This window comes from Mobula hypostoma, chromosome 10, assembly GCF_963921235.1.
Source record: "Mobula hypostoma chromosome 10, sMobHyp1.1, whole genome shotgun sequence".
In the NCBI taxonomy this organism is placed as follows: Eukaryota; Metazoa; Chordata; class Chondrichthyes; order Myliobatiformes; family Myliobatidae; genus Mobula; species Mobula hypostoma.
The window spans coordinates 35,759,560-35,787,537 of NC_086106.1; the positions used below are offsets into that span (position 1 = coordinate 35,759,560).

Sequence of the window (27,978 nt, forward strand, 5' to 3'; positions counted from 1 at the left end):
TTAATTCATTAACTTCCAGATTAAGCGGAACGGATATTTCGTCGCATCTTTTAACTCCTCTCTGAATTTCCTCTGAGTGCCTGCATAGATGCACGTGTTAGTGCAACAGCTCCAAAGCTGAAGCATATATCCACTTTCCTGCAGTATGAATCTAGGGTCGTTAAAATCCAGTCCTTCAAAATAGCTACTCTTTGTCAATCGCACAAACAGCAGGTTTATAACATATGTCATCCACAATAGGATAAAAGTCCCCGATATGGACAGCAATAAAACGATGGACTTCCTCCGGTTCTCTATTTCTGGGTCACTTTGATCGGTTCCTTTGTTACGTACTTGGAGTCTCCGCCGAGCTTTGTTGGCTGCTAGGATATGCCTGACTGTCAGACCGTTGAGCAGCAAGATTAGAACGAAGGGTACACATGGGGTTAAAATATTATTTAGCCAGTCAAATGCTGCCCAGCCAACTGAAATATAAAACACTGATCTTATGCTGCAAAACCAGGGTACACCCTTTAATACATACAATGGTTCATACATAAAATAACAGGGTATGTTTCTAAGCAAACTAAAGACACAGACGGTAACGATCACCAATACCGATGTTTTCTCGTTGCAATATTTTCTTTTCAAACTTGCGCAACAAATGACTATGTATCGATCTAACGTGAAAGCGACAGTCAACCAGACGGAGCTGTCCCTGGCTGCATAGGTTATGACGGCAGTAACAGTACAACCTGTAGTATGGGTCAGAAAACTTCGCGGGAAATAAATTCCACGAATGCGATTTAATATCACCGCCGTGATCACGACCAGCAGATCAGCCACGGCCATGGACACTAGGTACCGAGTAATGCATCTGGACAGACTGCACCTTCCTCGGGAAAGAATCACAATCGCTACTAAATTAGCTGCAAGGCAGAGAAGACACAGTTAGTACAGTGAAAATACGGTAAGCACACTGTTGGTCGGGGTTGACCATGAATGTTGCGTTCTGGCTGTCTATCCAAGCCAGTACGCTAGCCATGCCAGACTAATTGGATAGCAAGCTGTTGTTCATCAACAGATTCTTACTCTCCACGCAGATGATGAATCCAAATAAACTGCAGAGTATGGCTTGACACCAGCAGCTTCGCAGTAACTTCCAGCCATTGATGAACCCAACGGAGGACTGCCTTAGGTACTGCAGCTGCGGATTTTATTCTCAGTATTTACTCCGAAATCATCCCACATGAGCGGGCATAGCCGCAAGGCAGTGGAGGTCTGAGACTAGAGGTCTCCTTCTCGTAGATGAGCAGCCAAACAATGCTAAAAAAAAAAATCCCAGCTGCACGAAACGACTGTTTTTAAGGCCCCATTAACGCGCCTTTGCACCACTCGTGTCAGTAGAAATGGTTCCGCTGGGTTGTTGCTCAGCCACACGTGAAGAACAGGAGCTTGACTTGGATGTGATCGGGTACTTGAGACACACGCTGTTGCGAGCATTTCATAGGGAGTGGGAGCTTGTCTCCACAACGTCCCCGGCTCTGACACCTCCAGGTACTCACAAACCCACAATGACAATACACGCAGAAAAATTCTTTCTCCTAAAATTGGTAAATTCCATAAACCTGAAGGAATAATTGGATCTTACCTGGAACAGCAAACGCGGCGAAGGTGGGATAGTATATTGTTAATACAGGTCCGGTAACTGGGTTGTGCATTTTTTTTAAATGCGCAAAGGACGAGGAAACTAGTCCTATCTCATGTTCAAAGGATCCGTGGTATATATATAATATATATATTAACTCCACTGAGACAAGTGATCGTGACAATGAGCTGAAGAAACAAAGTAACGTAGTAATTTCCATCGTCATTGAACATGGTCATAATGTAGAACTATATATAATTGTTTAACAGTGTTTAAAATCTGTACTGACGCACTTTGAACCCACACATTGCAACCGAATTTCATTGTGATAACTTCATCCACTTTCAAGACAATTGTGTTTCCTTCTGACGAGGGTGATTTATGGCAGGGACCGATAGTTGGCCAATACAGGAATATTGTGTACAGCATTTCTGGCTATTTTCTGCAGAAAATATACAACATGTTCAAAGCATCGGGAACAAAGGTGATGAACTGAGAGCTTGGATACATACATGGAATTATGATGTAGTGGCCATTACAGAGACTTGGCTGGCACCAGGGCAGGAATGGATTCTCAATATTCCTGGATTTTAGTGCTTTAAAAGGGATAGAGAGTGTGGAAAAAGGGGAGGAGGGGTGGCATTACTGGTCAGGGATACTATTACAGCTACAGAAAGGGTGGGTAATGTAGCAGGATCCTCTTTTGAGTCAGTATGGGTGGAAGTCAGGAACAGGAAGGGAGCAGTTACTCTACTGGGGGTATTCTATAGGCCCCCATGTAGCAGCAGAGATACAGAGGAGCAGATTGGGAGGCAGATTTTGGAAAGGTGCAAAAATAACAGGGTTGTTATCATGGGTGACTTTAACTTCCGTAATATTGATTGGCACCTGATTAGTTCCAAAGGTTTAGATGGGGCAGAGTTTGTTAAGTGTGTCCAGGACGTATTCCTGTCACAGTATGTGGACAGGCCGACTAGGGAGAATGCCATACTAGATCTAGTACTAGGTAATGAACCGCGTCAGCTCACATATCTCTCAATGGGTGAGCATCTGGGGGACAGTGACCACTGGACCCTGACCTTTAGCATTATCATGGAAAAGGATAGAATCAGAGAGGCCAGGAAAATTTTTAATAGGGGAAGGGCAAATTAGGAAGCTATAAGGCTGGAACTTGCGGGTGTGAATTGGGATGATGTTTTTGCAGGAAAATGTACTATGGACATGTGGTCGATGTTTAGGGATCTCTTGCAGAATGTTAGGGATAAATTTGTCCCGTTGAGGAAGACAAACAATGGTCGGGTGAAGGAACCCTGGGTGACAAGTGAGGTAGAAAGTCTAGTCAGGTGGAAGAAGGCTGCATACATGAAGTTTAGGAAGCGAGGATCAGATTGATCTATTGAGGAATATAGGGAAGCAAGAAAGGAGCTTAAGAAGGGGGCATGAGAAGGTCTTGGTGAGTAGGGCAAAAGAAAACCCCAAGGCATTCTTCAATTATGTGATGAAAAAAAGATTGGCAGGAGTGAAGGTAGGACCGATTAGAGATAAAGGTGGAAAGATGTGCCTGAAGGCTGTGGAAGTGAGCGAGGCGCTCAATGAATACTTCTCTTCGGTATTCACCAATGAGAGGGAACTTGATGATGGTGAGGACAATATGAGTGAGGTTGATGTTCTGGAGCATGTTGATATTAAGGGAGAGGAGGTGTTGGAGTTGTTACAATACATTAGGACGGATAAGTCCCCGGGGTCTGACGGAATATTCCCTAGGCTGCTCCATAAGTCGAGGGAAGAGATTGTTGAGCCTCTGGCTAGGATCTTTAGGTCCTCGTTGTCCTCGGAAATGGTACTGGAGGATTGGAGGGTGGCGAATGTTGTCCCCTTGTTCAAAAAAGGTAGTAGGGATAGTCCGGGTAAATATAGACCAGTGAGCGTTACGTCTGTGGTGGGAAAGCTGTTTGAAAAGATTCTTAAAGATAGGATCTATAGGCATTTAGAGAATCATGGTCTGATCAGGGACTGTCAGCATGGCTTTGTGAAGGACAGATCGTGTCTAACAAGCCTGATAGAGTTCTTTGAGGAGGTGACCAGGCATATAGATGAGGGTAGTGCAGTGGATGTGATCTATATGGATTTTAGTCAGGCATTTGACAAGGATCCACACGGTAGGCTTATTCAGAAAGTCAGAATGCATGGGATCCAGGGAAGTTTGGCCAGGTGGATTCAGAATTGGCTTGCCTGCAGAAGGCAGAAGGTGGTGGTGGAGGGAGTACATTCAGATTGGAGGATTGTGACTAGCGGTGTCCCACAAGGATCTGTTTCGGGACCTCTACTTTTCGTGATTTTTAATAAAGACCCGGATATTGGGGTACAAGAGTGGGTTGGCAAGTTTGCACACGACACAGAGGTTGGTGGTGTTGCAGATAGTGTAGAGGATTGTCAAAGATTGCAGAGAGACATTGATAGGATGCAGAATTGGGCTGAGAAGTGGCAGTTGTAGTTCAACCCGGAGAAGTGTGAGGTGGTACACTTTGGAAGGACCAACTCCAAGGCAGAGTACAAAGTAAATGGTAGGATCATACATCAAAGTTGCTGGTGAACGCAGCAGGCCAAGCAGCATCTATAGGAAGAGGCGCAGTCGACGTTTCAGGCCGAGACCCTTCGTCAGGACTAACGTTAGTCCTGACGAAGGGTCTCGGCCTGAAACGTCGACTGCGCCTCTTCCTATAGATGCTGCTTGGCTTGCTGCGTTCACCAGCAACTTTGATGTATGTTGCTTGAATTTCCAGCATCTGCAGAATTCCTGTTGTTTGCGTTTAAATGGTAGGATGCTTGGCAGTGTGGAAGAGCAGAGGGATCTGGGGGTACATGTCCTCAGATCCCTGAAAATTGCCTCACAGGTGGATAGGGTAGTTAAGAAAGCTTATGGGGTGTTAGCTTTCATAAGTCGAGAGATAGAGTTTAAGAGTCGCGATGTAATGATGTATCTCTGTAAAACTCTGGTTAGGCCACACTCGGAGTGCTGTGTCCAGTTCTTGTCTTATACTATAGGAAGAATGTGGAAGCATTGGAAAGGGTACAGAGGAGATTTACCAGGATGCTGCCTGGTTTAGAGAGTATGCATTATGAACGGAGATTAATGGAGCTAGGGCTTTACTCTTTGGAGAGAAGGGGGATGGGTGGAGACATGATAGAGGTGTACAACGTAATAAGAGGAATAGATAGAGTGGATTGCCAGCGCCTCTTTCCCAGGGCACTACTGCTCAATACAAGAGGACATGCCTTTAAGGTAAGGGGTGGGAAGTTCAAAGGGTATATTGGAGGAAGGTCTTTTACTCAGAGAGTGGTTGGTGCGTGGAATGCACTGCCTGAGTCAGTGGTGGAGGCAGATACACAAGTGAAGTTTAAAAGACTACTAGACAGGTATATGAAGGAATTTAACGTGGGGGCTTATATGGGAAGCATGGGTTTGAGGGTCGGCACAACATTGTGGGCCGAAGGACCTGTACTGTGCTGTGCTATTCTATGTTTCTATGTTTATATGTTGCACAGTTCTTGATAATATCAACCTCCGGTAGGGGACTATTCACAAGGAGGCAGCTTATTTCCGGAATTTCTATCTGGTTAATCCCAGAAGTTCAAAATTTAACTAAATTTACAGTATGTGAACTTTCATTCTTCGGGACTAAAGTATTAGCCACTGGTACTATTTGCTTTTGTCAAGTTGTGGTATATGTCCCAGCGTTGGATAAAATTAAAGAGAAACAAAGAAAAATCTTCAGGTGCTGGATATCCAAGCAGCACACTCACAATATACTGGAGGAATTCAGCAGGGCAGGCAGCATCAATGGAAAAGAGAAAATATTCGATGTTTCTGGCTGAGACCCTTCATGAGACTGGACTCGTAAATAGTCCCGTTGAAGAGTCTCGGCTGGAAACGTCGACTGTTGATTCGTTGATGTTGTCTCGTCTGCTGAGTTCTTCGGGCATATTGTGTCTGTTGCTAAAATCAATGCAGGTTACAGTTAAAGAGAATTAAATACCTTTTTTTCATGTTGACGTATGTACTTGGTCTGCCACTGATTAACGATTCAGATGTAACCCGAAATATCTGCACATCCTTTAGTTTTGAACGTAAAGTTTAAATGCATATTTGCCAACCAGTCCAATCAAAATATCGGCCAATTTACCGACATTTGACTACCACCCCCCCCCCCCACCGACCCCCACCCCGTGGACAAAGATTTTGTGGGTCTAATAGTTGGTCTTCAAGCTGTATGATTCTTTGACTCTATCAGGTCAGTTACAGGGGAACCTATGTTACACTAAAGAAAAACTCTCGTATCACTAAAAGTAATCCGATCTGACTTCCAGAAGAGAGGTCAGAGTGGCTGCCCTTGATAACAATGCAATATTTGACTGAACAGGCCATCAGGTGGACAAGTCCACCGGTTGCCAATGAGAATCAAGGATGAGATCTTCCAATAATTGGGAAAATGCCTCACATTTGACGATTATTATGGTTATTTTTGTGGTCATCTCAGTGTCAGGACATTACAGTAGGAGTTTTCTGCGAGAGAAGGAATCCCATGCTCAGCCATCTTCAGCTGTTTTATCTATAGAACATCAACTTTTCCAGTTACGTTAAGAATGTGATTACAGCAACAAGCCAGAGAATGTACTAACTGACACATCCAAAACGTATATTATCTGCAAAGTGCAATGCAAGATTGTGGTTAAATACTCTGTATCTGTATTAGCTACGGAGGATGACAATAAGTCAAGACAGAGTTATATTAACACTTCCTGGACAATTTTTCAAACCTGCTTACAAGCAGGGAAACAAAAGAAATTGGGGTGAGAGTGTGTTACCATTGTCTTACCATTTAACGAAATCATTGTTGGCGGCTATTACAGCATTTTCCTGATTAGCCTTTGTACTTCCTGACTGCCATGTAATTCATATGTCCATCAATCCCTGGCTGGAATATAAACACGAGGAATTCTGCAGATGCTGGAAATTCAAGCAACACACATCAAAGTTGCTGGTGAATGTCCTGACGAAGGGTCTCGGCCCGAAACGTCGACTGTACCTCTTCCTAGAGATGCTGCCTGGCCTGCTGCGTTCACCAGCAACTTTGATGTGTGTTGCCTGACTGAAACACAGTTATTCCACAGCTGTCCGGAAAGTCACCACTTTCTAAGATGAAAGAATCCTCATTAACTCCAAGTTAAATAAGCAACCTCATATTCTGAAACTATGTCCACTAAAGTCTATGATAGTCTCTTAGAGTGAAACATCCTCTCAGCATGCTCCCTGCCAATTTATTTCAGAGTCTTATAAAGTACTCTACTAAAACCGAAAGCACACGCATATAGCTAGGGTACCTTAGCCTTCTGCACGGTGTTGTATTTGTCATTTGTGAACGTGGAGAGGATAGTGAGTGTGTAAATCTGATGGGATCTGAGGTGATTGAGAATAGCAAGGGAGGAGCGCCGCAGGAGTGGTGTGGGACAGTTAGCAGAAAAGGAGTGACTGTAGAAGGGGTGCTGTGGGTGCAGACACAGCCAGCCCTAATGCATCAGGCAAGGCAATCCTCTGTTCTGCTTTCCTATTTCTCCAAAAATGATTCCCCTCTCCCTGTCCTCTTCCTGCTCTCAGTCCAATCAATTCAGACTCATATCAGAATCAGGTTTATCATCATTCACATAGGTCATGAAATTTCGGGTTTTTTTGGCAGTAGTACAGTACGTTCTACAGAATAGTACAGCAAAATTACTATAGTACTGTGCAAATGTCTTTGGCACCCTAGCTATACTGTATATACCCGTGTCTAAAAATATTGCACAGTATGTATGCTGTAAAAGATCGCCTCTCATCTATATGTTCTCCAATTAGTTTAACTTAAACTGCACATGCTCCAGGGTGCACATATTCTCAGAGTCATACAGGGGCGTGCTACAGAAACAGCTGCTTTGGGCTAAAGACTACGTGCTGTCTAATTGCCTTCATCGGCTTCTCCTGATTTCTGGCAGCTTTTGTCATACCCCTTTAAATATTTCTTATTCCTGTACCTGTTCAGATGAGTTTTAGATGTATACCCAAGAGAGATGTTTGTAAACATACATGGATAGTCTAACCAGGCACGAGCCATTCGAGAACTTGTATTGGGAATTGAGCCCTGCCGAGGGATTGCTCTTTTGAGGGAGTGTATTTTGGGAAAGGTGATTACTACTCCTTACGTTATAAGTACCGAAAAGCATAAGTCTGAACTTCGGATTAAGTACATAACTGAATATCAAAATATAACAGTATTAGGCAGTTCATGTGTGAAGTAAAACGACCAGCTGTTTAGTATTCAGAACTGGCATGCACCAGTGAGGAAAGATAAAACGCAATTGTAGAAAAGTATGGAAGCACAGGATCTGTGAGAGGGAGGTGAGTCAGCTGTTCCGGAGGCAGAAGACAAGGAAAGCGCCAGGCCCAGACGGCGTGTCCCCCTCCTGCCTGAAGACCAACGCTGATCAGCTGGCCCCATCTACACACGGATCTTCAATAGATCACTGGAGCTGTGTGAAGTCTCTCATTGCTTCAAGCGGTCTATTATCATTTCAGTCCCTAAGAAACCCACTATCAAGGGACTAAATGACTACAGGCCTGTTGCCTTGACATCTGTGGTCATGAAGACCTTTGACAGACTAGTGTTGGCTCACCTGAAGGACATCACAGGCCCCCTGCTGGATCCCCTGCAGTTTGCTTATCAGGCAAATAGGTCAGTGGATGATGCAGTCAACATGGGACTGCATTACATACTACAACACCTCGAGAACCCAGGAACTTCTACGAGGGTCCCGTTTGTTGACTTCAGATTGGCGTTCAACACCATCGTCCCAGGAATCCTCCACTCCAAACTCACCCAGCTCACTGTCTCCCCCGCCATCTGTCAGTGGATCACAAGCTTCCTGACTGACAGGGTGCAGCAAGTGAGGCTGGGGAGCATAATTTCTAGCACCCGAATAATCAGTACCAGTGTCCCCCAGGGGTGTGTGCTCTCTCCACTGCTCTTCTCCCTTTACACTAATGACTGCACCTCACAGGATCCATCTGTTAAACTCCTGAAGTTTGCAGACGACACAACTGCCATTGCCCTTATCTGAGGTGGCGATGAGTCTTCATACAGACGGGTGGTGGAACGGCTGGCCCTCTGGTGTGGTCAGAACAATCTGAAGCTAAATAAGCTCAAGACTGTGGAGATGACAGTGGACTTCAGGAGGAACCCCCCAATACTCCCCCCACTCACTATACTCAACAGTATTGTGTCTGCTGTGGAGACCTTCAGGTTTCTGGGTGTCACAATCTCCCAGGACCTGAAGTGGACACCCAACGCAGACACTCTTATCAAAAAGGCTCAGCAGACGTTGTATTTCATACGTCAACTCAGGAAGTACAACCTGTCTCAGGAGCTGCTAATTCAATTCTATTCAGGAATAATCCAGTCCGTTCTCTGTTCGTCCATCACTGTCTGGTTTGGTTCAGCTAGTTCTCCAAAGTCTGGTAATTTTCCCCCGACCCGTCTTTCTTCTTCATTACCCCACTCTGGCTGCCTTCTTACTTCTTTTCATCTCCTCACCTGCCTATCACTTCATATTGACTCCCTCATCTCTGAGAAGTTTAATAATCTAAAATCAAACACGCAGTATAAAGAAATCACCAAAGAGAAGCAGGGAATTAGCAGGACAACAGTAGCAGTGGAATACCCTAGGTGAACAGGATTAAGGAAAATGCCAAAGAATGTTATACCTAAAGTACATTAAAATCATGAGTGCAGTAGTACTCAATAACAGGGGAAGGACTTTGGGCCCAAACACCAAGGAGGTGTATTGGGGGGTTGTAAAATAAGTATTGTGCATCAGTATTCAATAAGGATAAGGACTTCGAGGATAGTCAAATTAGTGTGTTGTATGCTACATTTCTATGACATATTGAATATGATTCTAGGACACTGGCAGTCAACTTCCTCTGCATCTGGATCTTCAACTTCCTTCCCAACAGATCACAATCAATAAAGATGGATAGAAATTATTAACTGCCAGAATTATTCTAAATACAAATCGTCCACAAAATTGCATTCTGAGCCCTCTACACTCAGCAAGACATGAACCCATTGTAATTTGCCATCGGCCCAATAGGTCTACGTCAGACGCGATATTATTAGCTTTAGAAGTGACCTTGAATCACCTGGGCACTACAAATCCCTATGTTAGAATGTTATTAATTACAGCTCAGCTAACACCATCCTGCCAGTCCTGATAGAAAATCTACAAAACATTGAGGCGTTGTGTGCAGTTCGAGATGTTACATTACGGGAATGGTATAGAGTCATTAGAGTGATTATAGAAGAGGTTAACAACGATATTGCATGACCTGGAGTGTATTTGATACAAGGAAAAGGTGGACAAACTTGGAGTCTTGATAGAATTTATCTCCGCCACTCATGATTTGATAAAATCATGTGTCAGCTCTTTAATCTAGGGAAAAAAAGCCACAGCGTATCCAGCCTCCTCTATAAATCAAGTATTCCTGTTTTGGCAACAGCATTATGAGTCTATATTGCTGATTCATCTCTAGTTTAACCACAGATGTATTATTTATGCCACATTCATTCTCATCCTTATCATTAATACACAGTGAATGCCAAAACGCAGGAGACCCAACTACTGATTCCAAGCCCATTGCACTGGTCACACTCTTCCAAATTGAGAAACGTCTAGTAGGACCCGCTGACTCCCATCGCCAAGCTAAATATGTTACCATTTGGCCAGCTCACACAGAGTCCCATGTAATTTTTCTGACCGATCTTCTGTGCTTGTATTTACCCAGAACCTCGCTAAAGCACATGCCAATGTTCAAAGGTTCAAAGGTTCGAAGGTCAAGTTCAATGTCAGAGAAATGTATGCAATATACATCCTGAATTTTTTTCCCTGGGAAAACATCCACGAAAACAGAGAAGTGTCCCAAAGAATGAACGACAGTTAAATGTGAGAACCCCAAAGTCCCCCCAGCTCCCCGCTCCCGCGCGTAAGCGGCAGCGGGCACCGAGCGCTCTCCCTCCACCAGCAAACAAACGGACATTGGTACAATCACCGATCCCAAGCGTGTGTTGAGCGATAGCAAAGACACAGAACTTGCAGTTACCCCAGAAACTTCGCATTTCTTCAGAATTCGACAACCCATAGGTTCTCTCTCTCTCCCTGGCAAGAGAGAGGGATGTGTCCCCCATTTTCACAGCGAGCGGGAGACATAACAACAACCCGCTGGTTTACGATCTTAAAAGTCCGTTTCGTCCCTTTTTTCGAGCTCTGTGTCCGAAGACCGCAAAGACCTCGTGTCTTTGGGCCCACAGCAAAAGATTTTCCGGCCTCCCCGAGGACACACGAGTCTCAGGCCGTGACACCGACTCTCGATCCGCCCGTCTCCAGAGCCCCGAGATCTTAGGCTGCCGAACACGATAGAGATTCTCAGGCCAAACCCTTGGCATGTCGAATAGCGTCCAGTCGTAGAATCCCGAGAACGGGTCCTATTCCGGCAATGAAACGAAGCTTGTGTGTAACTCCATGTCAGGGTCTTCAAAAGCACCCTGAAAGGAAATAAAACAATATTAAAGGTAGAAATAGAAGTGTTTCCGAAGATGCAAGCGAAGGAGTCTCCGCTAGGCGCCATCATCCCTCCTAACATCCATCCCCTAAAGGGTCATATCAACAACAATCTCAATGAAATTTCCAGAGGAACACAGACAGCTGTCATATGCTGTCTAGGACTGCAGTGTCTAATAACAGACAATATGTTTTTCAGGTGAAAGGAGTTAAGTATAAACCAGATGCCAAATGCCAGATGACAGATGTGTGCCAGATATTGAAGGGTGTGAGGGAAGAGATGTGAGTGCACTTACAATAAGAAAAGAGAGCGTGCTCAAAAAGCTGAAAGACCTAAGAGTACCTAAGTCATCCGGACCGGATCAACTGCACTCTAGAGTTCTCAAACAAGTGGCTGTAGAGATTGTAGAGACATTAGTAAATATCTTTGAAAAATTATTGGACTCTGGCATGGTGCCAGGGGACTGGGGAATTGCAATTGTCACTGCAGTCTTTAGAAAAGGAAGAAGTTTGCAGAAAGGAAGTTGTATACCTGTTAGCCTGTCCTTAGCGGTGGGAAGATGTTGGAATTAATTGTCAACGATCAGGTACATGCGAAACAGGACCACATAGGACAACATCGGCATGGTTTCAAATCAGGAAAAGTTGCCTGACAAATCTGATGGAATTTTATGAAGAAATTACAAGTAGGATAGATAAAGGGGATGTCGCGGATGTTGTATATTTGAACTTTCAGAAGGTCATTAACAAGGTACTATACCACACATGAGGCTGCTTACCAAGCGAAGAGCCGATGGCATTACCGGAGAGTTACTGACGTTTTTGGAGCATTGACTTATTGGTACGAGGCAGTGTGTGGGGAGAAAAAACGGATCCTTTTTGATTTTTTCCAGTGGCTAGTGGTGCTCCGCAGGGGACAGTGTTTGAATCACTTCGGTTTATGCTTAATATCAATGATTTAGATGATGGAAGAAATGGCTTTGAAGATGATACGAAAATGGTGGAGGGCAGATAGCGTTGCTGCAGAAGGACCTAGATAAAGAGAATGGGCAAGGGACTGAGAAATGAAACACAATGTTTGAAAATGCATGGTCATGACCTTTGGTGGTAGAAATAAACCTGCAGAGTATTTTCTAAATGGGGAGAAAATCCAAAAAAAAAATGGAAAAGCGAAGGGACTTGGCGGTCCTTGTGCAGAACAAACTAACTTGCAAGTAGAGTCGGTGGTGAGGAAGACAAATTCAAGTTTAGCATTCACTTCAAAATGTCTAGAACATAAGAGAAGGGATGTGATGGTGAGGCTTTATAAGTCAGCGGTGCGGCCTCGCCTTGACTATTGTGAGCAGCTCTGGGCACCTCATCTAAGAAAATATTTATTGATGTTTGAGCGGATTCAGAGGAGCTTCACAAGGATGATTCCTGGAATGAAAGGATTATCATAAGAGATAGATTGATAGCTCTCGTCTGTACTTGCTGGAATTTCGAAGGATGGGGTGCAGGTGATCTTATTGTGGAAAAGCCTGGACAGGGCAGAGGTGGAAATGCTGTGTTCCATGGTTGGCGAGTCTTGGACAAGGGGGCGCTGACTCAGGATAGAGGGATGTCCATTTAAAACAGAGATGCAGAGAAATTTCCATCGTAAGAGAGTTGTGAATTTGTCGAATTTATCACTTCAAGGAGCTGTGGAAGCCAGGTGTAATTAAGGCCGAGCTTCATAGTTTGTTAATAGGTCACGGCATCTAAGGTGACGGGGCGAAGACTGCAGAGTGCAACCGAGTGGGAAATTAAAAGGATCAGTCATAATTGAATGGCGTAGACACCTCAAGGGGCCAAATGGCGTAATTCTACTCCTGTGTTTTAGGGTGTTATAGAGATGTGTATAACGATTTACATTTCATACAGTGTATGGTGCTACCTGGACTGTGCTGCCGTGAGTAGTAGTAGAGACAAATACAATAGAAAAGCTTAAGAGGCTTTCAGACGGGCACAGGAATGAGCAGAGAATATGATTATTTGCGTCGCTCATTGTGTAGGCCGAAGGGATTAGTTTAGTTCGACATTCAATGACTAATTCGCTTGGCACAGCATCATTGACTGAAGGGCCTCGTCGAATTCGATGCTGTAACTCCCAATACTGATTCAAGTCTCATCCGCAGGGGAACCAACATTAACTTCATTTATTTTCTTCATTTATTATAACTGTAAAAGCTCTTATTGGCTCTCTTTGTTTTAGTTATGAGTTTACTTTAATAATTGTTCCAACTTTGCGTACTATTACAATTAATTTCATCCTATACATCCCTTCCTATATTAGGCACATTGAATGCGTCCTTCTCTAATCTTTTCTTTCTTATTGGAATACAGCGCGATTGAGATTCCAAAGAATGTCTACTGAAACGGTCTACAAAAGTATTATGTCTTGCCCTAACTCTTGGTTCCTTAAGGGTATCATAGCTGGTGTCTGGCGGGGTGGGGAGGTGGTGGGCGTTGGTAGATCGCATAAGCCTGCACTATATTTTCACTGCTCCCTGTCCTGTGTGAATCAAATAGTCTCTGACAACTTTCTTCCGGGTGTACCCGCTCATGGGGTTGGCTTTTAAGAATACAACCTTGAAAAAACTCCACAGATGGGCTTCTTAAGGCAGTCCTGTAATGAGTTCAACATTGATCGCTAAATTTGAGAAGTCGCTGATGCCAAATTGTATTAGTCTTTGCAGCTCTTTTGGATTCATCAGCTGCATGGAGATGGACTATAGTTTGTTCAACATTTCGTACTGCCCTGGCCTGCGTATCCAACATGCACAGCTAGGATCCCATATCCATGACCAACAGCGGACCTATAGCTAACTTCATCCTCATACCGTAATTTAGATTTAGGATACTAGTTTCAAACCCATTTTTCTCATCCTTAAACTGATTTTGAAATTCTACCATGCAATGAACCTATAATAAACTATTCATCTGGGATCTTTCACTATGAGATCATTAATTAATCATATCTTGTTAGACAATATCAGATTTAAACTATCGTGCTCCACATGTATTTTTCTGAAACACAATATTATAATCCCAGAATATATGATTTATTTTATGTGATAATTAAAATCGCTTATTATTCTACTGCCTTTCTTTTTGATTCCTATTCTGTTTGGCCGCGTAACCCCTGCCATTGTCAGCATTAACTGTCTGTAAGAGCAACCGATGTGAGAAAGATGGCTGCACCAGACAGCAGACCAGGCCAAGTGCTCAGGGAGTGTGCACACCTCGTCACTGAAGTATTCGAAGCCATTTTCAACGCTTGACTTCTCCGTGTTTCTGTTCCCACCATCACCCCTGTACCATAGAACTCTACATCTTCAAACCTAAATGACTACCTCCCAATTGTATTGATGCCGATCCTCATGAACTAATTTGTATGCCTAATGATTGCACATATGAAAAGAACCATAGAAACATAGAAATCTAGAGCACATTGCAGGCCATATATCCTACTCTAGAAACACCGTAGAATTTCCCTACCGCATCGCCCTCTATTTTACTGAGTTCCATGTACCTATCTAAGAGTTTCTCAAAAGGCCCTCGGAAAAGGTCTCTGGCTATCCACATGATCAATGCTTCTCATCATCTTACAACTTCTGTCGGGTCACCTCTCATCCTCCATGGTTCCAAAGAGAAAAGTCTAAGTTCACGCAAACTACAGCATAGTTGTAAATATCCTCAGCACTCCCTCTATAATATTCACATCCTTCCTGTAATGAGGTGACCAGAGCTGAACACATGACTCGAAATGGGCTGTAACTAAGATTTTATATAGCTGTAGCATCACCACACAGTTCCTGCAACTTTGGGCATTTAGCAATATGCTTCCCAGTAAAACTGCTTTAAGACAGTTGCCATGCTATCTGCCTAGCCCTGACACACCCAAAATATGAACAATTATATCAGAATTTTGTTTCAGGATTTCAGTTCAGCAATCAACATTATTGTCCGACAGACTCTGTGAAAAAATGCTGCTACTCCTTGGTCGAAATACACCACTGTGCAACAGGATAATGGACTTCCTAACAAAAAGACCTCAGATAGTCGTTTGCACAGACATTCCTCTCCATCAGCCTTAACATGGATACACCCCACCCCCACCTCAGGGAAGTGCGCGGACCCCATTGCTGTACCGTCTGCTCACACATGACTGCACGGTCTGAGCAGTCACATCGTCAGTTTCTCCGATGACATGACAGTGGTGGGGCACATCACCAACAACGATGAAACGGCCTTCAAAGAGGAGGTGGAAGAGTTCGAGGCCTGGTGCCTGGCAAATGACCGCTCCTCTAATGTAAACAAGACAAAGGAGATAGCTGTCCTTTCAGGAGAAATCACAGCATTTCCACTCACCTTTACGTCGGCAGCTGAGCAGTAGAAATTGCAAGCAGTTTCAACCACCTAGGAGTGCATATCACACACGACCTTTCGTGTTCCGAGAGCCTAACCTACACGGTAAAGAAAGCTCACCAACGCCTCTACATTCTGAAGAGAATGAACAGAGCTGGACTTTGCACATCCATACTCACGTCATTCTACAGGTGAGTGGAAGAGGGCATTATAATACGTTGCATCACTGCTTGGTACGGAAACTGCACTTCAGCGGACAGGAAGGCCCGGCCCATGTAGGGCCAATGGATCGTTTGCACCAGCATATTCACCTTCAAAGTCATATGGACAGCTAAATGCAGGAAAAGGACTGGTAACATCATGAGGGATCCCATACATCCTGTTCATGGATGGCTTGTGAAATTCACATCAGGGAGGAGAATATGTAGCATCCATGCCAGAACCATCATACTTGATTATGTTCCTTTGCTCAAGCATAAAGACTGCTCAACACCTCAACCCACTAACTTGACCACTATTTTATTTTTCCATCAATCATCTTATGTAAAACCTACCATCATTTTATCTATATATTTATTGCATTTTATATAATTATTATTATTGTTGTATTTTTATACTTTCTCAGCTCAAGCTAATGAAACCTGAGGTATGGGCTAGTAGTGTTTAATATTGAGACTTTGTGAAAATTTACATAACGGTTGCGTGTAAGCCTAATTTTTAATACTATTGTGTAGTAACTTTGTAGATGCCATTTGTAGGTATTATTACTGCCCTGTTCATATTCCACACTCTTTTATTTTTTTTTCTTTTAATTCAGCATATTTCTGGTGGTTTTCAACCATTGATATCTTTCGGTTGTGTGTGTTTTGAATGGTTATATGCCAAAAGCTGTTTCAACGACTCTATCTTCCTGTGATGCTACTTTCAACGAATTATGGATCTAGATTTCCAGATCCAGCATGCACAATAAGGTACATTAACTTGCACCATTGTTGCACATTGGCAAATCTGATGTTGTAGGCATCATTGAATCATGTCTGAAAGATGTAGCTGGAGGCTTAATGTCCAAAGATACACATTATATGGAAATGTTGGGCAGGAAGGCAGAAGGAGTGCTGTTCGAGTTGCTCCATTATGAGAAAACAAAATCGAAACATTAGAAAGAGGGAAACATGGCTGTAAGATGTTGAATCGTTATGGATAAAGGAACTACAAGGGTAGCAAGACCATAATGGGAGGTATTTACATAATCCCAAACAGTAGTAAGAATGTGGTGTACAAAGTACAATGGAAAATAGAAAATGCATGTCAAAAAGGGCAATGTTATAATAGTTATGAGGGACTTTAGTAGGCAGGTAGATTGAGAAAATCATGTAGGTGCTGAATTACAGGAGCAGGAATTTCCAGAGTGCCTATGAGATATTTTTGTTTTGTTTTGTTTTGTTTTGTTTTGTTTTTTTTTTGAGCAGCTCGTGGTTGAGCCCACTATAGGATCAAATATCCTGGATTAGTTGTTGTACAATGAACCAGAAATGACTAGATAGCTTAATTATCATAATTAGATCGAATTCACCCTGCAATTTGAGAAGGAGAAGCTGAAGTCAGATCATGCAGTCTTACAGTGGAGTACATGAATTATAGTGGCATGAGAGAGAAGTTGGCCAGAAATGTTTGGAAAAGAACACTAGCAGCAATTACGGCAGAGTAGTGATGCCTGGAATTTCTGGAAGAAATTTGGAAGCCCAAGGATATATACCGCCTAAGGAAGAAGAAGTATTCTAAAGTAAAAATGATACTAACCATTGTCGACATAAAACCCGAAGACAGGGCATATAGCATGGCAAAACCTAGTGGGGAGTGAGGGGATTGACAAGATTTCGCATTGCAACAGAAAGCAACCGTAAATCATTTAGAATGTAAAGATGAAATATGAAAGTAAGCTAGCCGACACTATTAAAGAGGATCCCAAAAATTTCGTCAAATGCATAAAGTTAAAACGGGAGGCGTGAGTCGCTGTTATGGCTGAAAAATGATGCTGGAGAGATTTAAAGCTAGACAAAACCATAGCGCGTTTAGAGAGTCGCTCCAGAAAATGTTTTGGTTTATTTTGATAATAGTGGTTGTTCTTCTTTATTTGTTCATTGATAGGATGATTATAATATGCCAATGCTTATTATTATTATTATTATTAATATTGTTATTACGTTATTATTGTAATGTTTACTTCTTTTTGTGTTTCACTGATCCTATAACGGTTATTGGATTTATTGAGTATGCCCACAAGAAAATTAATCACTCCTCAGCTGATTTAAAATGCACGTATGTCCCCCGACGTTAGAGTGCTCCATTTAGTTTTGCACCTTCAATGATCTTTGTTAATTACTTAAATGTATGTCTGTAGAGAGGTGGAGGGAGAGAGGGGGAAACTGATGAAGATAACGATCGATAGATAGCAAAATGCCTTTTAAACGATGTAATTGTTCCTACCTCTACCACTTCTATAAAACCGTCCCGTTTGTTCACCATTCACTGAGAAAAGTTCGCCCCTTTGGTCTGTTCAAATTTTGCCCACTCACCTGATATCGTTTAACTTATCTGCGCTTTTCATTCTTTCGTGAACCTCAATAAGGTCATCAACCAGCCTTGCTGGTTACAATGAAAACATAAGAGCATGAGAAATACGAGCAAGCTCCGTCGAGCCTGCTCCGCCATTCAACAAGATCATGGCTGAACTGACGATGGAATCTTCTCCACATACCTGCCTTTTACGCATAACCCTTAATTCCCCTACTGTGCAAAAATTGTCCAGCCTTGTCTTAAATCTATTTACTTAGTAGCTGCCACTGCTTAATTGGGCAGAGAATTCCATAAACTCGCCATCTTCTAGGAAAAGTATTTCCTCCTCATCTCCGTCCTAAATCTCCTCCCCTGAATCTTGAGTATGTTCTGTAGTTCTAATTTCCCCTACCAGTGGAAACAACTTTCCTGCCTCTATCTTATCTATCCTTTTCATAATTTTATATGCTTCCATAAGATCTTCTCTCATATTTCTGAATTCCAGCGAGTACGGACCCAGCATATCCACTGTCATTGTTCTCGATCCTATGTTCCCGGCAAAATCCTTGTAATATTTTTTTCTGCTCCCTCTCCAGCTGAATGTCATGCCTACTTTAATACTGTGATCAGCCTGTACACGATACTCGAAGTGCGGGGCCGTCATTTGACGGCAGCTACAGAAAAGAATCTGTTTTGTGATGAGCCCACAGATGGAAACACCCATTTCTGCCCACTTCGTCGAAACCGAGGACATACCTTGCCCCTCATCTTTCCTAAGTATAACTGCACGACATGATGATACAATTCTTAATAATTTTGTCGTGTTAATTAACTAGTTTGTCAACCATCGCACGGACAATCTTCAATGAATACCGTATTCTGTACTTTTGTAGACGCCATATTATGTTGGCGCGTGGCCAAGTGGTTAAGGCGTTCATCTAGTGATCTGAAGGTCGCTAGTTCGAGCCTTGGCTATGGCTGGGTGTGAGTCCTTGAGCAAGGCACTTAACCACACATTGCTCTGCCACGATACCGGTGCCAAGCTGTATGGGTCCTAATGCACTTCCCTTGTACAACATCGGTGGCGTGGAGAAGGGAGACTTGCAGCATGGACAACTGCCGTTCTTCCATACAACCTTGCCCAGGCTTGCGCCCTGTAAACCTTCAAAAGGCGCAAATCCATGGTCTCACGAGACTGACGGAGGCTTACATAAATTATGTCGGAGAAGGAACCCGTGGAAAGCATCTAGCTCGGATCTAGTTATCAGTTCTTTCCTTGGGTCTTGCGCAGATCAAGTAGCGGGCGCTGGTACCTCCGAGTGCGCAGCAGCGCAGTAACTGTAATGCTCCTGCGCACATAACCTTTCTTGTCACGCAGCTGGGAGTGTGTTTTTAATAAGTAGAATGTTTTAATGAAGTGCCGCGTAGTTTTCCGGCCGTGTAACTAACTCCTGCTCAGTGCAATTGTTAGTCCGACAGTTGTTAAAAAAAGAGGGAATATTGATGGAAAAGGTCTTCGAAGATTTTATTTTATAACCTCTCATTATATCGCACCTCAATCTGAGTTCCCTATCTTATTTAAGAAGGCCATGGTCACCCCGAAATCGATTAAAACTAAGGCAGCATGCATTATTGATCGTGCGATGGCACTGATGCCTAACCTCGTGAAGTGCTTCGAGAAGCTGGCCATGGCACATATCATCTCCAGACTATAAACAACAACGACCGCCTGCAATTTTCCAAACGCCGAAACAGCTCCATGGCGACATTATTTCCATACGACCACAAGACCGTAAGATTTAGGAGCAGAAGTAGGGCATACAGCCCATCGAGACTGCTCCGCTATTCAATCATGAGCTGATCCATTTCATCCAGTCATCCCCACTGCTCTGCTTTCACCCCATACCCTTTGATGCCCTGGCTTTCCCAGACCCTAGAGTCATCTCTGTAATATCTGTACATTAAAGAAACCTATTGACTACAGCTCCGCCTTCAATATAGCAATTCCAAGTAAACTAATCTCAATGCTTCTAAACCTGGGACTCAACTGGATCTTTGGCTTCCTAAAGATCTACAGTAAGGGTAGACAGCCACGCTCCATCACTACTTTCCTCAGTATTGAATCCCTAAAAGATCGTGTCCTCAGGCCGTACATCTCTCCGTATATTCCAGCGATTGCATGATCAGTTTCAAATTTTCAAGGTAAATTCATTGAAAAAGACATACGTCAGCATAAACTCATGCGAAAATGTTCTTACCAGAAATCACAGTAATACTAGAAAAAAAATTATATAATTTTGAAAGAGCCTCCCATAGGATGGACCAACAACCAAAGTGCAAATGGTTTTCAGTTATTTTAAGAATGAAAAAAGGAAATATGTGTATATCAAGCAATGGAAAATCAAGGCGACTGGACTTGCTGTGTTGTCTAGAGAACTTTTCGCCACTCGCTCCAAAGGCTTCTTCAGTTCTGAATCATGGTGGGTAGTTTTCCGTTTTATAAACTCTGAAGTTGTTTCAAGGTATAGCAATCACCCGAAGGTCGCTAAGAGTCATAGAGTTAACGGGAATGAGACAGATCCTCTAGACAACACTGCAAGTCCAGTTGCTTTGATTTACTAATGGTTGATATACAATGACCTGGGTGACTGTGAGAATTTTCATAGTTATAGAAAAGTATATCAAACTGCGGAAGTTACGATCAAACGAACTACATGTGGAGTACAATGAAGCCAGAAAATAACTAAAACGGAATTAGGAAAGTCATAAGCTGGCCATGAAAAGTCCTTGGGTAATAGTATTAAGGTGAATCGCAAAGCGTTCTACATGTACATCTACAGAATGAGGATAACTCGGGAGAAGGTGGAACCACTTAAGTATAAAGAGGGGAACATTTGCTTCAATGCGGAAAATGTGAGTGAGGTACTTAATTGACTCTTTGCTTCAGTATTTACAAAGGGAAAGCAAAGGTCAAGAGGTTTTCCACTATGGGAAAGATATTGAGGCTTTATAAGGAAGATGGAGGTATATGGACATTGTGCAGACAGGAAGGATTAGTGTTTGCGTGTTTTTGATTTGTTTTTTAGCTGTTTCGGCACAACATTGGGGGCAGAATGGCCTGCTTCGGTGCTGCACTGTTCTATTCTGTTCGTAAAAATAAACAGCCGACTCTGCAAATTCAAAAAGAAAGAGATAATAATAATAATAATAATAATAATAATAACTCTTTAATTCAACCATTAAATTAACTCAATCTTATTGCTTACAGAAGCACAATCAAGTGGGAAACATCATACACCAAAATCTTGCTTTAAAATCAAAACTCAGAAAAGCCTGATCCAAGCGCTGCAAATCCTATTATGGCCGATCCATTCCCTACACATCAGACAATCGATAATAACTGCCGGGATAAAACATCATCGGATCAGTAAGAAATAAAGTCTTACTTAATAGAAAGAGTTATTTCAAACAGAGAGAAATCAATAAGAGAAAAACACTTGAAATATGTTGAATGAAAAGAGCAACTGAAAGGCTTTGAAATAAGAACAGGGTGTATACATAATCCCGGTAGTAATATCCACAACTGGTATCATTCCATAGCATTAAACAGTAAGGAACACACAATCAAATAATAGTCTGAAAGTTCCCAGCCATTGAGAAATGAGTGTGCTTGGCTATTCCTGTACTTCACGTTTTAACAGCTTGAGCTGAGAACGAACAAAATAATAAATAAATAAACAATAAATATCGAGAACATAAGATGAAGAGTCCTTGAAACAATCCTCGGGTTGTAGGAACATGCTATGGGGGTTCAGGTCGAACACCATCTCCAAGCCAACTCGATGGCCAAATCTCAACTTTCGAAGAATCAAAATAGAGGAATGAAGGAAAGCACTTAGCAGCATAGTGTCATCACAAAATCCTCTCTACCGATGTCAGAAAAGCGAAAAAGCTGGCCATTTACAACAAGAAGGGGTATTGCACACTCCCTGTGTAAATCAACGACTCCGAACTCAAGAGAGTTGAAAGCTAGGATTACTGGCAATAGCCGACCGTGCTTCATCCATGTGGACGCCATGGCTCAGGTAGTGCAGCGTCGCCTCTACTTCCGCAGAAGGCTAAGGACATTTTACCTGTCCTATTTTGACCGCTTGCAATTTCCTTATGTACATTAAAATAAAGCACCATAGCTTGTTACAGCAACTGTTCTACCCGGAATTATAAGAAAGTGCAGAGAGTTGTGGACACCGCTCAGCATATCAGGAACCAATTACGCTCGTCCCTATGGACACAAAATATTCTACTGGCTACCTCAGTACCCTGACAATCAAATACCTAGATATTCCGGGCATTCTTTCTACTCCCCTCTCCCAACAGGCATACGCTAGGAAAGCTTGAAAACACAATGAGAGTTTCTATTTGGCTGTTTTAAGAAGACTATTGAGCTAGTACATACTAGCCCAGCCATGAGAAGGGCAGATTGGTGATCTGATTTGTCCTTTCACAACATCTGCCTGAACTGCAATTCTCTGGAACTGAAGCACTTTATTCTGCATTATATCATTGTTTCCACTTGTGCTGCCACAATTCGGTGATGTGATAAAATGATCAGCACGAATATTATGCAAAGCAAAGGTTTTCATTTTACTTCGGTGCGTCGGATTATAAAAATAAGCAATTTAGCAATTTTCACGTTAATTTTTATGTTGTATTGCGAACAATTGGCCGGAGTCGTGTTAAATAAAGATCCTGGATGAAAGAAAATCTACATTTTTCAATTAAGGCAAATCTGACAAAAGAGCATTTCCTTGCATTCTTCGGTTTGAAGAAACAAAAAGGATGGATTTAAGAAAGTGAAGGCATGGGATTGTTCCACACATTTCTTTTGCTGGTATATTCACCCGATTACTGATTTAACACGCACCATTTTCGGTCGAGGATGGAACGCTCCATCTGACTCTATATCGTCAGAGGATTAAAAATAGAAAACAGTAAAATGTTATAGGTTGAGTAATCGAAATACTAGATTCCGGGGATATTTCACACAATTCTTTAACTCCTCTCTGAATTGGTTTTGAGTTACTACATAAATAAATGGGTTAATACAAAAACTCAGAAGTTGAAGCATAAATGAACTTTCTTCCAGAAAAAATTTGGAATCACTGAAATTAGAACCAGAATAATAACTAAGTCTCGCAAGTCGGACGTAAAGAAATCGGATAAGAAACAAAAACCATAATAGGATAAAACCACCGGAAATGCCGAAGAGCAAAATAATAGATTTCTTCCGGCTCTCCATCTCTACGTCTGTCTGATTCTTCCCATTTTTGTTGATCAAGAGTCTTCTTCGCACCTTCATGGTCACGACAATGTCTTTGATGGTGAGTGCATTGAAAAGGAATATAAGAATAACTGGAAGGCACGGGGTAAAAATGCGATGGACGCAGTCAAAAGCAACCCATGCCAGAGAGATATAAAAAGTTGATTTTATATTGCAAAGCCAAGGAACGTCGTTAATTATAAATATTGGTTCATATATAAAGAAATAAGGGACATGCGTTACAAAACTCAGAGCACAAATCATTCCGACAACCACGAATGCAGTTTTCTTTGTACAATATGTTGCTTGCAGCTTTTGGAAGCAAATAGCCACATTACGATCAAACGTAAACGCAACTGTTATCCAAACAGAACAATCTCGGATTCCATTAATAAGAGCACAGTTAACGCTGCAGACAGGCGTGAGTGAAAGGAAGCTGAATGGATGATAAATACCCATAATACGGTTTAATACCACAGCCACGATGAGAACGAAAAGATCCGTCACTGCCATCGCCACCAGATAGAAAGTGATACATTTCGACAGCCCGCATCTTCCTCGTACCAGGACCAAAATTACTGCGATGTTTGCTGCAAGAGAGACAGACATACTATGTCGGTTCAGAAATAAGAGTGAAATACAAGAATGTGAAGCACGAAATGCTGCTACTCCTGTCAGGTAGTGTAGCCCCTGCCTGTGAACGACACAGAACATGATTATTATTATAGAACATAGAAGACTACTGCATAGGAACAGGCGATTCGCTCCACAATGTTATGGCAAGCTAGCTAAAAAGTAGATCAAAATCAAAAAGTGAGTTTTCTTTTCTGTTCCGTCATTTAATATTAGTATAATTTCAATTTATTCTTCCGTATGTAATGACCCGCAAACTGAGGCACAGCGCTCACCGTGATAGCTCTGCTCTGATATGTGGGGCACACTGATTAAATGTGAAGGATTTTCCTTTGGGAATGCCTGAACAAACCAAGTATTCCCAAAGTAGCTTGGGATCTTAGAACCATCCATGTGGTTCCGACCTATCATGGTATTATTAAAATTCCAAATTCGCAGCTGATTAATGCTCTGTTCTTTTGTGTGGTTCTTACTGAACTTGAACTGTAAATTACCGATTGAATGGATTCGGTGGCTATTGCATAAACAGTGAGTCTGATCCATTGTATAGCATTGGGACATGAAAATTTCTGTTATTCAAACATTCTTTATTTATAATTTTTCTGTCAATGTTGTTGGGCTTTTTATTTAAGGATTAGGTTTGTTATTTGTCACATGTACATGGATATATCTAGACATATAGTGAAATGCGTTGTTTGCATCAATGAGCAACAAAGACAGAGGATGCAAATGCCCCGGTGCTCCCGGCGGCACCACAACAGGCTCAGAACGTACCAACTCTGAATTATGTACAATCAGCGGTGGAACAATCACCGGGACTCTAATGGAGTCATGATAATAGCCGCGACACCGTACCACCCTAATTTCCACAAGGCTTCTAGTAAGAATTTGCTCATTGCTGGAATTCGTATTTAGTCTGGGTCTGGAGGTCTGGTCGGGATATTCTTGGATGTCTAATTGAGACGGTAGAGGTTTGTGGCGGCCTAAGTCATCATACCGCAGGACAAAGATACTCTTTGAATACCTGTCAAGGAAAATATAGTATGGTGTTATTTACTTGGAGTCCAAACATACTTGGAGTCTAAAGAAGTGATATTTCGAAGTTAATATCTTCTTTGGAAATAATGCGCGACGTAAAACTACTCGCGTTTGGATGTCTTTGATTTGCCTTTAGCCGGTTCGCCACAACATTGTGGGCCTAAGAGCTTGTTCCAGTGCTGAGTTGTTTTATGTTCTAGGTTTAACAAAACAAACAAAAATATGTAGTAGAGGCTCTCATTATACTGGAGATTTAACAAGGTCGTATGGAATGGGCTGTCTAGGTGTAACTGGCGTGAAGCTTTTAGGCATTCAATTCAACGGTATTAGCAGAAATGTGAAACTGTGAAACGCACATTTTCCTGCAAGACAAAGTGCACAGAATTTGGGTAAGACTTCAATGAGAAGCTTATGTCAGAAACTGAAAGCGGGCTATAACATAACAACAAATTAGAAAGAGCAGGAGTGAGATGAAAAAAAACGGTATAAAGAAACGCCGACAAAGATCAGAGTAAAAGCCATTTTAAATGTAATTCCCATAATAATATGAAAGGAAGACCTGCACCTATTGAGGGATAAGACCATAAAACCATAAATTCATAAGACATAGGAGCGGAGTTAGGCTTTAAACCCATTAAGTCTGCTCCGCCATTCCATCATGGCCGTCGCGGATCGCACTCGACCCCAGCACCTGCCTTTTCGCCATATCCTTTGATGCGTTGACTGATCAGGAAGCGATCAACTTCCGCCTTATATATACGCACGGATTGGCCTCCACCACAGTCTGTGGCAGAGCATTCTACAGATTTGCTATTCTCTAATTAGAAGGAAATCCTCCTTACATCTTTTCTAAAGGGGCTCCCCTCAATTTTGACGTCATCTGTGTCTTGGAACATAGAACGTGGGCAACGATACGAATGATCATATTGAGATTCTCTTCACGAAAAGGGAGAGCAATACCAATCTTGTGGTTTTTAAGGTGGACAAAAAGGAAATGGTAAATCTACGTCACAAATGCTGATGTAAAATGGTTAGTTTTGTTCATAACAATCACACGAGCTAGGTGACAAATACCCGAGGCTGCCAAAAGCAGGAAGCGGTAGGGAGGGAATATTTAAGACTTTGATTACTGTGTTGGAATTCTCCTTGTCTGCAAAAGGAATGGCAAAAAGTTTGAAGACTACTGAAAGTACAAAGTTATTTTCAAAGGTAGGGGAGAGCATAAGAGGCTTGACAAAATAATCATAGACCTAAAACATACACACAATTCACATACACATTTCACTGTTTTCTATGTCTTCGAAAACATTTCATAACAGCTTGGTTTTGGTTTTGGTAAATTTACTCGAGTCCTTTCTTAACGGTGTCACGCAGAAATTCAAAGATTAATCGCGAACATCGGGAATGGAATAATTAAGGGAAGTTCTATTCTAATAAGTAATTTATTTTTGTTCTGAAGTTAACGAAGCGGATTCCACCCCGAAATTTACGTGCAAACTGATCACACATGTAAAGACCTAGAGATTCAACGCACAGTAGCAAATCGAATCCACAGGAAACATGTCGCTGCAGAGATATTAAGTCCGTAAGGCTGATACCATTAATATTGCGCTGAATTTTGTGTGTGTGTGTGTGTGTGTGTGTGTGTGTGTGTGTGTGTGTTTGTGTGTAGGAGGAAGGAGAGGTGAGAGGTTTCGGTGAGAAAGTTTGGTAAAGACTTTTACAGTCAACACATTGTATAATACGTTACACATCGACTCAATGTTGGAATGTTAGAGCGTAGAGGGAAATATCCATTGTTATGAACAAAAGGAGAGAACTACTACGAATAAAGTTTAATTGAGAGAAGTTAAAGGGACAAGGGTGATATTGTGGCAGCGTTCCCTGGAATGGGGTAGTGTCAGTGACACAAGTGAGGTGTACAAAATAATGAGCGTCCAATTGTTGATTTAATGCAAGGCATGCGTTTCTTTAGGAGAAGGATAATAATGCAGTAAAGTGATATGGAGGAAGGTTGTATTAGAAGGCAAGAAGAAACCCACGAAGGTGACGGAGACTGTTTACGGGTCTTCTTTGCGATGGTAAGGTAGAAGAAGTTTCATCAGATTCAAGAAGTGATCTGAAGTGTACTTGATCAGACATAGAGCTGAGGACTGTAGCTGGAGGTGAGATTAATTATATAATTAAAATAATTATTTGATATTTCATATGTAACTTGACATTTCTCAATCGCTGTGTGGGATATTAGTGCGGCAATTCACTCTCGACAAACACTCATGTAACCTCATTTTTGGGTTACTTAACTATTAGTATCAATAAGGAGGACAGACAGTTTACAATGATTTCGCAATAAAGCGCAAATAAATGATTCGAACAAAATAACCAACGCCATTACTCTGTGATTGCGCGTGATCTGTAATACATTTAAAACATCAACAGAACCAACGATTTCTGTAACTAATTACCAATTCACGTACTTTACCTGGAATGCCAATCGCTGCAATAACAGGATAGTAAATGGCAAACAATCGACCTTTTGGTATTCCATGCATTTTCGTCAGACGATTGAACCTGGTCTTGCACTAGATTGATTTATAACTGACGACAATCTCTTAGGACATAGCTAAATGATGCAACAATTTACATTTTCACTAACTGAACCAAAGAAGGTATTACTGCTACCCATGGGAATGTGTATGCAATTGCATGGTTGTGGTAGTCTCAATATTAAACAATAATTCATGGGGTTATGTCAACTATTGAATTT

General features: G+C 42.1%; 1 protein-coding gene across 1 annotated transcript; it reads right to left on the reverse strand.

The window, feature by feature from the left end:
* LOC134352506 (uncharacterized) lies at positions 1-27,763 on the reverse strand. The gene is made up of 6 exons (XM_063059773.1): positions 27,694-27,763; positions 23,996-24,130; positions 18,241-18,310; positions 15,448-15,603; positions 11,081-11,259; positions 1-908 (listed from the first exon to the last, which is right to left on the reverse strand). Exons 1-6 carry the CDS (start codon positions 27,761-27,763, stop codon positions 1-3), a joined length of 1,518 nt encoding a protein of 505 aa, XP_062915843.1.
* Positions 27,764-27,978: the final 215 nt, after the last annotated feature.